Source organism: Eurytemora carolleeae, unplaced genomic scaffold (genome assembly GCF_000591075.1).
Source record: "Eurytemora carolleeae unplaced genomic scaffold, Eaff_2.0 scaffold518, whole genome shotgun sequence".
NCBI classification, from domain to species: domain Eukaryota; kingdom Metazoa; phylum Arthropoda; class Copepoda; order Calanoida; family Temoridae; genus Eurytemora; species Eurytemora carolleeae.
The window spans coordinates 210,532-222,434 of record NW_019396412.1 but is presented as its reverse complement, the minus strand read 5'-3'; the positions used below and the strand labels follow the sequence as shown (position 1 = coordinate 222,434).

Genomic DNA, 11,903 nt, shown 5'->3' with positions numbered 1-11,903 from the left:
GAGACCAGATTAGATAGTGGACATATTAGTTCTTTGTTATTTCTATTTCTTGACTTCAGCCATGAGTACTGTAGTTGCTCTCTTAGACTGTAGGAATGCAACTCGTCTGAATAAAAAGTAAAATAATTGAAGGTAATTAATCTTTATTTCGAGTATTATCAATTATATTTATTTTTCCTGGTATGCATCTTCTATATATATAAAGTAATCTCTGTTTGTTTATTTGGATGTGCGATCAGAACTCAGGAACCTCTTAACCGATTTGTCTCAAACTTTGACTGAGGAACTTTGAAGAACCACAAGAATGTTCTTAGCTTGGTTTAAAAGGTCTAAATGGAATAGCATCGTCTCTTTGTACAGTCTAAAACTAAAAAAAAAAATGATGGATTTTTAAATAATTCTGAAATTTTACAAAAATCAGAAACTTTTGAACACACATTTTTTGTAGCTTTGAGCATCCATAAACATTCCCTGGGGTCATGTGAGGTCCCATACAAAATATTGGCCTGATCGGTTGCGCCGTTTTGTTGTTTATTGGATACAAACAAACAAACACCAAGACAATCAAAGTATTTATAGATTTAAGTAATAAACAATTAATTTTGTCGTAAAAAATACAGAGACCAGAGCAAAAGGTTGTGAGTACTGGGTTAGTGGGTACTAAACCTGGAGTCAAGAAAGTAATACAAAATTAATTAATTTGTTTAAATTTAGATGCTGTGCACCATGGACCCTGTCTGTAAAGCCTTCAATCATGGAAATGTAAATATATGTTTTAACCATGGGGTAGGAAAGAGAATGATTGGGATGTGGATGGGAGAAAGGAGAGGAGATTGATGTGAGAAAGGGGGGATATGAAAAGGAGGGGAAGGACATGTCAGTCTGGAGGGGAGTGAGTCTTTGTCCCAAACTTAATAATTATAGTCCCTACATCTCTGCAACCTTTGATATTAGTAACCAAATATTGAGATTTGAAATACTGAAAATGTATAAAAACTAATTGTAAATGGTTTCTAGGAGAAGTGTGAACTGTGTCCTGATGAAATATCAAATGGATATAAGTATATAGGACTAAATACTGATGGAATGTAAGCTAACAATAATCTTAATGATTCAATCCAACATCTTATTGTTTATTGATTGAGGTTAAAATTTTAATTTATTATTAAAAAGAGGGGAAACAGAAACATTTTAAAAGATAAAACGAATTCTTTGAATTTAAGTTTGTATACAAAAATTCCTGAATTTTAAAGCATCGGGCTTTATTTGGTTCATGTTCAAAATTTAGAGTTAATTGGACTTTGAACCGTTCTTCAAAAATGGCTAATTTGCTTGTCATGCTTTAGTTCCAAGAGAATCGGATGAAAAATTGGACTCATATTGTTTTGTTGAATATCCCTGTAAATTTTGAAGGTTTAAAAACTCCTAAGATTGGCAGTTTTTATTATTAAACTATCATATTTCAAGAATTGTGTTAATGAAATAAAGACGATAAACAAGTCTTCACTATATTCTCATGTTTATTGGGGCACATAAACAGTTTAATGAATGCTGGTATGGTAGTAAAATAACAATAAGAATGTTTTTGGTTAAATGTAAATAATTGAAATTAATAAGATTTTGATCAGAAATAAATATAATTCAAACAAATGAGCAAGAATGAGAAGATAAAATTTATGCAATATTACTGATGCAAACTTTGTGACCTTGTAGCTTCATCTCTTAGTTTTGATTTCATGTTAAATTTTGAGTGAAGTAAATTAATTATTTGGTTCCATATTAAAAATTCAAAACATTTTTGTTCAGTGCTTAAAACAGAATCTATTGATATCCATGGGATTGTGAATTAATTATTTGCTTTTATATAGTCAGAAAACCCTAGTTTGTTTTGTTTGTTACCCAAGTGAGAAAAATGTCTTGTTTGAATAATGTTTTACTTCCAGTTTCAATATCTAGTCTATTTCAAATGAATTGATTAAAATTGAACTTCATTTAAAGTAAAAAATTGTTTGAAAAGTTTTTTTAAAACATGACAAATTATTGATTTTAAAACAGCCTTTTATCCCAGCACTAAAAGTGTGTTTTTAAATAAAACTCAAAATTTATAAAATTAAAATATTAAAGTTCAAAACTTCAATAATAAATGATTTCAATACATTTTTAGACAGCTAACATCTGCCCTGACACTCATCCTTTCCCATTTGCTGGTGGTCTCAAATGCTGCGAGGTAGTTTTTTTTAATTTCAAACGAATACAATTTCTTTGATCTAGACTAAATTTAATAAACTGTTAGAAGTTGTTGAGCTACCTACCGTCGGTTCAAATTATGAATTTATTCAAAATTAAAGATTTATTAGGGTTTAGGTAATGAATTGTTGATTCAGGAATTGAACCAGCGATTGGTAATTCAGTTTCAATGAAATAATAAATCATTGAAATTTTTTTATTATTGAAAAAATAAAATTTGTTGAAAAATGGTGGAAAATGTTAACTTTAATTGTTTTGAAAAATTTCATAAAAGTTCGTAAAAAATGAAATGAGATATAAAAAATTCAAGTATTTGCATTTTTGAAGGCATCAAGCAGTCCTAAGGTTATAATTTGATTTTGATTCCATTTACTGCAGATTTCCACTTGAAATTTTGCCAAATTTTTGTTAAATTGTTTTATTCATATTTTATTTATATATGCATAAAGCATTTGGCACTCACTCTATAGCCTACATCTATATCCATCCAAGGTTGAATATTATATTGTTTTAAAATGAAAATAAGAATTATAAGCTCTGAATATTTATAATAAATTCTTATTTTAGAGGAATTTGAAAAATCCTGCAAACATTACCTCTGGGTCACGTGGATATCTAACTCCAGCTTCAACAACTTGCTTGTTAGTCTCTAGTTTTGTCCAGAACAGGATACCCCACTGAATTTTATATTAATTTAACTTGCTGTTATGTCTCGTTTTACCTTACATATACTGTGTAAAGGGTGTCCTTTTAAGCAATTATCATCAAATATTTTTCAACATAAGCCAATAGCTTGCCATCTTTCATTTTTCGTGAACACTCTGTAAGAAGAGTTATAAAGGAGTATGTAATAATTTATGTTATAGGTTAGCAGTTAGAATTATGATAATTGAGTGTGAACTGTTCAGGGGATCAGAGTTTGTTTGTCCTGGATCTAAGTGTATTAGAAACAAAGCTTATAATAATCAAACAGCTCTACAGGAAATTATTATTAAAATTCAATATGTTTATAAACTAACATCTGTTTGTAAACATAAGTATGAAAAAACTACTGTGAATGCAAGAAGGAGCTTTTGTTGGAACATTCAGAATTTTTCAAGCCTTTTGTTAATGATTACCAACTTTTTAGGTGATCATTCATCCCTAGCTATATGATCCCTTTTTTCTTAAAAATTTGTTAGCTATCTCAATTTTAATAACAGCATGGCCATTAACCCTATTCCCGCTGGGGGGGGGGGGCCAATTTGACCCCCCCCTGTAGTTTTTTTTACATAACTCAAAAAGTATTGGTCTGAGGCTGTTGAAATTTTCTGACTTTTCCTATATACCCAAAGCCCTCCCTTTAGACCTAAAACCGGGCTTTAATACTAACTGCCTGAGTCCTCAGGCACACTGCCTGAATGACTGCTTTTGCCTGTAACAAACTAAATCTTTGTTTTGACCCACTTTCACTTGTCAGATTTTGATAAAATTTAGCTTTTTGGAAAGCCTACATAAGGAAACGGATTACACAAGTTTTGCGAAAAAAAATTGCAAATTTTTTGCAAACAACCTGTCAAAGGAAATTTGCACATTTTTAGTTTTTCTTGATTAAAAATCAGGTTATTTAAAATTTTGCAAAAATTTTTGCATATTTAAAATGGCATGGTCAAGGGCTTTTCAAAAATGTATAATATATCATTTTTTGGAAAATTTTTTTTTTGCAAACATTTTTACTATATAACTAGATTTTGCAATAAAAAATTCAATTTTTGCAAATTTGCAATTTTTTTGCAGATTCTAAAAGTAGAGCACAAGAGCTTTCCAATGATGTATCATTTGTCATATTTGGACATTAAACATGGGATTTAGAGGGGGGGTCAAATTGACCCCCCCCAGCGTATCCTGGTTTTCAAGTACCCCAGCAGGGATAGGGTTAACAGAAGAAAAATTGTTAACAACAAATATTTCTTTTATAAAGTATTTTATTATTTCTGTAAGTTTATTTTTGCAATTTTAGAAATTACCAAGTATGCTCATAATTTAAGGCACATCTGTTTGTTCCAGTTTATCTTCCCTTTTCTTTAGATCCATTTACAGTTATTTTTCAAAAATGTGTTTAAAATTAATGGTTTTGCCATTTGCTAAAGTAATCTTCCGTTCATTTTCAATAATTGCTGTTCGTTAACAGAACCTTGCCCAGTCCTAGTTGGAATTTGATACATCAGCTAATTATAATAAAACATTGAAAACAGATTTTATCTGCTGATTTGAAAGATGGGGCTCATCTGAAAGAAATAAGTGGTACAACATCAGCCACTGTTTGCCAGCAGTACTGTGAATCCAACACCCAGTGCATTGTAAGTTATTAGATTCATTTAACCCTATTCCTGCTGGGGGGGGGGGGGGTAAATTTGACCCCCCCCTGTAGTTTTTTTTACATAACTCAAAAAGTATTGGTCTGATGCTGTTGAAATTTTCTGACTTTTCCTACATACCCAAAGCCCTCCCTTTAGGCCTAAAACCGGGCTTTAATACTAACTGCCTGAGTCCTCAGGCACATTGCCTGAATGACTGCTTTTTCCTGTAACAAACTAAATCTTTGTTTTGACCCACTTTCACTTGTCAGATTTTGATAAAATTTAGCTTTTTGGAAAGCCTACATAAGGAAACGGATTACACAAGTTTTGCGAAAAAAAATTGCAAATTTTTTGCAAACAACCTGTCAAAGGAAATTTGCACATTTTTAGTTTTTCTTGATTAAAAATCAGGTTATTTAAAATTTTGCAAAAATTTTTGCATATTTAAAATGGCATGGTCAAGGGCTTTTCAAAAATGTATAATTTTTCATTTTTTGGACAAATTTTTTTTTGCAAACATTTTTACTATATATCTGGATTTTGCCATAAAAAATTCAATTTTTGCAAATTTGCATTTTTTTTTTCAGATTCTAAAAGTAGAGCACAAGAGCTTTCCAATGATGTATCATTTGTCATATTTGGACATCAAACATGGGATTTAGAGGGGGGGGGGGTCAAATTGCCCCCCCCCCAGCATATCCTGGTTTTCAAGTACCCCAGCAGAGATAGGGTTAAGTGAGCCACTTTGATGACCAAAAGTTGGTGACATGGAAACGCCTCAACACGGAAACGGATCAAAAATTATTTTTGAGGAACTTCCACTTTTTTTAGAAATTCGAGGAAATCCCTCAAAAGTTCAGAGTTGTTGAGGGATTTCTGAATATTTTGTATCCGTTTCCCAATATTTATAGTTGAATGGTTTGCTCTTTTTTTGATCAATTTCTTCATATTTTTAGGTCCGTTACCTCATTTTATTGATCCGTTTCCGCTTTTTTCAAAAATTTTAAAATTCTCATTTGGTTGATTGGTTTCCTCAAATTTTAGGTCCGTTTCCTCATATTTTTGATCCGTTTCCGCTTTTTTCAAAAACTTTAAAAATCTCAATTTGTTGATCGGTTTCCTCAAATTTTGATCCGTTTCCGCTTTTTTCAAAAACTTTAAAATTCTCATTTGGTTGATCGGTTTCCTCAAATTTTAGGTCCGTTTCCTCATATTTTTGATCCGTTTCCGCTTTTTTCAAAAATTTAATAATCTCAATTTGTTGATCGGTTTCCTCAAATTTTAGGTCCGTTTCCTCATATTTTTGATCCGTTTCCGATTTTTCAAAAACTTTAAAAATCTCAATTTGTTGTCGGTTTCTTAAAATATTAGGTCCGTTTCCTCATATTTTTGATCCGTTTCCGCTTTTTTTCAAAAACTTTAAAAATCTCAAGTTGTTGATCGGTTTCCTCAAATTTTAGGTCAGTTTCCTCATATTTTTGATCCGTTTCCGCTTTTTTTCAAAAACTTTAAAAATCTAATTTTGTTGATCAGTTTCCTCAAATTTTAGGTCCCTTTCCTCATATTTTTGATCCATTTCCGCTTTTTTCAAAAACTTTAAAAATTTCAATTTGTTGATCGGTTTCCTCAAATTTTAGGTCCGTTTCCTCATATTTTTGATCCGTTTCTGCTTATTTCAAAAACTTTAAAAATCTCAATTTGTTGATCGGTTTCCTCAAATTTTTTGGTTCGTTTCCTCATATTTTAGATCCGTTTTCGCTTTTTTCAAAAACTTTAAAAATCTCAATTTGTTGATCGGTTTCCTCAAATTTTAGGTCCGTTTCCTCATATTTTTGATCCGTTTCCGCATTTTTCAAATACAAATAACTTAAGGCGCCAACCGGCTACCCATGAGTGTGCACAAAAAATGTCAGCTCAATCTGTCCAGCCGTTTGGCCAGCTATTGGTGACATGTATATGAATGTCTTGTTATTATAGAAAATTAGAATGAATCCATAAGCTTCACACACTGAATTTCCACCAACAAAAACTGGACTTCCTCATTAGTGTCTCTGATTTATAAAGGCAGTTTATGTATACTTTATTTTTCAGTAAAGAAGTTCAGCTTATGTTTACATACAGTACTAGTACATGATATACACTGCATGCATTATGGTGGTTAACATTCTTATAAAATTAAGGAATATTTCTGTCAGAGATAGAGAGTAACATAGATCGATTGATTTGTGATATTTTCCAGAGCAGGTTCTATTGTGTGTACAAATACTGTACATGACCAATCAGCAGACATCTGTATTCAGGGATATTTAAGGATCCTTTGAAAACGAAATACAAAATTTTCAAAAATAGACTAAATTTTTTCATGTTAAAAATTGGAGTATTTCTTTAAAAGTTGTAAAACTTAACCCCTGAATGGGTATTATATAGCAACAAGTGGCCATTAGATGGCAGTAAAAAAACCTTTCATGGCGAGCTGGGACTCTTTTGGCCTGCTTAGCCTATTGGGTAGAGCGGATGTGCAGCCTGGTTAGTCTGTGGTTTCTATTCTAACGTAAGAGCAAATAGATTATCAAGTACAATAGATGGCAAAGTAGAATTTGAATAATACTGTCAATACATTGAGTACAACTGTATTCTAACGTCATAAGTGTTAACAATTTATATATAATATCTTACAGTGACAAATATCAGCTTTCATGCGCTGGGCTTAGTAGGCATGACATGCTATGTTATTACAAAAGGTTTGTGACTGCCATCTAACAGCCTTTTGTCACATATAATACCCATTACTGGGTAAGTTTTACAATTTTTGAAGAAATCGAAAAAATCAAACTTTAAACTTAAAACAAAAAATTCATGAGGTTTATTTTTAGTTTATTTTTGAAGGTTTAATACTTCCTGTCCAAAGAATCCTCAAATATCCCTGAATATATGTATTAAACATTGTGGCAAATATGTTTTACATTACTATCTATCTATGTTTGTATACCTCTAAGTATAACCAATTATACATTTGAACTGCGCTTCAAATCAATATGTATCATAATTAGCTTAATCATGTGATATATAATGATGTAAATCTTGCGTCTATTTTAACTGTCCTGTGAATATGTAACATGATTGTCTTAATCATGTGATATAGATAACAACGTAGGAATTGTAATTACATCTATTAACTTTAAACCTCAAATACATTAGCTGATATAGAGACCCCGTACTGTATGCTGTAAAAGAGTGATCATTCCTTGTTTTAACAAACACAAGTCAAGGATCGTGCCCATTGGTTTATCATTAATAGTTAAGAGCTTCCAATTGACATTGGTAGCTCACAAAATCTTGCCAAATGGTTTGGTATTGATCGATTAAGAGCTTCCCATTGATATTAAAAGCTCAAGAGATTGTGCCCATTGGTTTGGCATTGATCGATTAAGAGCTTGTGTCCATGTTAACATTGATAGCTAAGCTTGTGTCTTGACATTGAAAGCTGGTCCTTGTTGAAACATTTGAATTTAGATCATGCCCATTGGTTTTTCATTGATAGTTACGAGCATCCAATTGATATTGAAAGCTCAAGAGATCATGCCCATTGGTTTGGCATTGATCGATTATGAGCTTGTGTCTTGTATGAACCAAGTTCAATAATGCATAGATGAAGCGGGGTTCATGTACACTTTATATTCGTCAACGTTTTTATCAATTGGAATAAAATATGCAATAATAATAGTATCATTTAGTTGTGCTAATTGTGCTAGTTATGCATTTAAATACCCTCCCACCTACCAGACTTCTGTTGGGTATAGTTTGTGAAGACATTGATAGCTGAGCTTGTGTCTGTGCTGACATTGATAGCTGACGAATTATACCGGGATAGGTAAGGGTTTGAGATAGATACCCTTATGGATAAGGGCATTTACTACATATAGACGTCTGCTTATTGGTCATATTGTTCACAATGGAACCTGCTATTTTAAGCCTTTATTAGATCTGTGTACTCTCTTATCTCTGCTTAGATTAGCACCACTTCTTCCTTTTTTTAGGAAATCATATTTTTTGTAAGTAACCCACTAACAAGTATTTTTAGCTTATTGAACAGAATTGATTTCACTTTCAGTAATTGTAAATTTTCTTGAATTCTTTAACAATTCTTTAAGAACTGCTTGATGTTGATAACCAAGCAGTTCTTCCATCACCCATGTATATTGATAAACTTTTCTGCAGATGTTTTAAATTCATGAACACTGAACAGTACCATCTCTCGAGGTTGAAGCTGAATTTGTGGGGCCCGGGTAATCTCAGAATTTTAGTTCTAAAATAAAAATATCAAGAGACACAGAACAGTGAGTTAGTGCATAGAGGGTCACTTGATATTACTCTTACATTCTCTTTCAGCTATCTCTTGTTTATAGGGTTGGGTTTGGACATGGCCAACCAACTTTGGATATGCAAACTTTTGTCTGCTAAGAAAAAACTCAAATATGAACTTTAATTACATTCCAGGGTAGGTATTTCAAACTAAAATTTATTTGATTAATATGATCATGTTTGTTAGAATCTATGTAAAATCACAGGAAAAAAGTTTCTGAATGAAAAAATGTGGAAATAAAAACTTTGGTAAAAAAGTTCCAATTTTCTGAAGTCCTAGGAAATAAAGTTTAAGATTTCTGGGACTTTTTCGTATTAAATAATATAGAGAAAATAAAATCACAGAAATTAGAGTCCTGAAGAAAATATATAAAGAAAAAAAAAAGAAACAAAGTCTTGTCAAGTTGTCAAAATAAGGTCAAGTTCAAGAGGTTTTCATAAAAAGTACTTTTGTTATGCATCTGCATATTGAATAAGGCCAAGGATATATTTAATATTAATTGCCCCTTTTTTTGTAAACAATCTCTGTTACCAAGCATTTTTACTGTAAAAGGACTTTTTTCCGGGAACAATTTTGTATAGAATCAAACTGGATATTCCAGAGACTTTTTATTTCAAGGACTTTTTTCCACAGGACTTTATAGTGCCAAAATTTAGGACTTTATTTCCAGAAGCTTTTTTTCAGAAACTTTTTAGGTGGTTACCGTTTGTTCAATCACCTGTGATCACATGGCATAAATATTTACTTTTTTACAAGATTTTGCTAAATATTTTTATTGTACCATAGAAAGAATTATTTAGAAAACATTCTTTATTTTTTTTCAGTAAACCATTGACAGGTGGGTTCAAATCTAGCATCATTGTCTGGAACTAGATTATCTGCCGCTGAATCCAGCATCATTGTCTGGAACTGGATTATCAGCTGCTGAATCCAACATCATTGTCTGAAACTAGATTATCAGCTGCTGAATCCAACACCATTGTCTGGAACTAGATTACCTGCTGCTGAATCCAGCATCATTGTCTGGAACTGGATTATCTGCTGCTGAATCCAGCATCATTGTCTGAAACTAGATTATCAGCTGCTGAATCCACCATCATTGTCTAGCACTAGATTATCAGCTGCTGAATCCAACATTATTGTCTGGAACTAGATTATCAGCTGCTGAATCCAACATCATTGTCTGGAACTGGATTATTTGCTGCTGAATCCAGCATCATTGTCTAGAACTAGATTATCTGCCGCTGAATTCAGTATCATTGTCTGAAACTAGATTATATGCCGCTGAATTCAGTATCATTGTCTGGAACTAGATTATCGGCTACTGCAGAATCCAGCATCATTGTCTAGAACTAGATTATTAGCTACAGATATTTTATATTATTATATAAAACAAAACTACTCTACTGCTTTTACAACTAATTTCAAAATATAAAGTTTTGCTTATTCTTTTAGTTGATTAAAGTTAGCAGTTTTAACATTTCAAACAGTTAAAAATATATATCTTAATATAAATTATATGTAAGTTGATTAAAGTTAGCAGTTTTAACATTTCAAACAGTTAAAAATATATATCAAAATATAAATTATATGTAAGTTGATTAAAGTTAGCAGTTTTAACATTTCAAACAGTTAAAAATATATATCAAAATATAAATTATATGTAAGTTGATTAAAGTTAGCAGTTTTAACATTTCAAACAGTTAAAAATATATATCAGAATATAAATAATATGGAAGTTGATTAAAACCACAATAAGGATTCTTACTTATCCCAAGGGTAAAACTATTTGGCACTTTTTTTATAAAATCAAGTTTCACCAGTTTTAAAGTTTTCTTTGATTCATTAAATAAAAAGATTTGATATTTTCTTTCTTAATAATTGTCAAAGTTATTCAATTTTTATTTGTGTGTCGTTAAAATAAATCAAGATCGGTATTCATGAGGTATATATTCACAAACGTTAAATTAACAAAAATTTCTTGAAATGGAGCAAATTATTTTTGTCAGATTATTAAAAAAAATAGTTTTTTAGCCTTTAGCAGAACAATTTTAAAATTGCAAAAAACAGACAAATGAACAGTATTCAGCAGTTCAAGTCGTATCTTTAGATATTTATATCTTGATGTTTTGAAAAATTGAAAAATCTACCTCCCCTAATGATCTCTGCTTTTTTTAATCGATGATTAAAGAATGAGTTATTATCTTTTTCAATTTTTTTTCTTTCATAAATGTTACTTATAATTTACTATTGTATAATTATATATTGAAATGTTTAACGTTTATAATTTAACTTTGACAATAACTAATATTTTTACATTTTTAAAATTTAGATTTATCATAAAAATTGTCCTTGTAACAAACTTTGTTGTCTTAAACAAAACCAAATCCAAAAATTTGAAATATTAGGCTTTACAAATGTTAAAAAACTGCTTCACAAGCACAATTTTAATTTTTAAGCTAAATTACCACAGTAATATTTAATTACAAAGCAACATAGCTTTTAGTTTGGCTTAAACACAGATTTTGTTGACCTTTAAAAAGGTCAGAAAATATACAAATAAAGAAATCAGGAAAAACACAAATATTCTATAACATTTATTTAAGAAAAATAAAATTGTTTTGAAATATTTGCACATGGCGAAGGTTAAAATTGGTTGATTTAGAAATTAACAAAAAGGAATTAATGATGGATATTAGATGGTGCTTCAAGGGAGTGTTGTAGAGCTTCATGTTGGTGGAGCAGATCCGGGAACTGGGACAACAGGGTTTATCAATGTATCAGAGGCAAGGCAACTCGAGATAGCGGAAACTTCGGACAAAGCTCGACAAGTTTCCTAAGTAAGCTTCTCAAGAAGTTAATAGGGAGATCAGAAGTATAAGCATGCCTGCTGTTAGTTCAGTATCTGCATCATCAGCACGAAGGAGTCAGGGGGGTGATGTAGAGCTTCATGT

At 31.1% G+C, this 11,903-nt stretch overlaps 1 protein-coding gene across 1 annotated transcript; it reads left to right on the top strand.

Annotated features, from left to right (window-relative positions):
- Window positions 1-3,116: 3,116 nt before the first annotated feature.
- On the top strand, window positions 3,117-10,466 carry LOC111702795 (uncharacterized). Its single transcript, XM_023474571.1, has 4 exons — window positions 3,117-3,228; window positions 4,482-4,586; window positions 8,993-9,084; window positions 9,774-10,466. Exons 1-4 carry the CDS (start codon window positions 3,130-3,132, stop codon window positions 9,820-9,822), a joined length of 345 nt encoding a protein of 114 aa, XP_023330339.1. The 5' UTR covers window positions 3,117-3,129; the 3' UTR covers window positions 9,823-10,466.
- The last annotated feature ends 1,437 nt before the right edge of the window (window positions 10,467-11,903 follow it).

Coding starts and splice junctions, on each gene's coding strand:
- LOC111702795 (XM_023474571.1), top strand. CDS start 3,130: ATGATAATTGAGTGTGAACTGTTCAGGGGATCAGAGTTTGTTTGTCCT. Junction 3,229..4,481: donor ATAATCAAACAGCTCTACAG/GAAATTATTATT, acceptor CATTGAAAACAG/ATTTTATCTGCTGATTTGAA. Junction 9,085..9,773: donor AACTTTAATTACATTCCAGG/GTAGGTATTTCA, acceptor ATTTTTTTTCAG/TAAACCATTGACAGGTGGGT.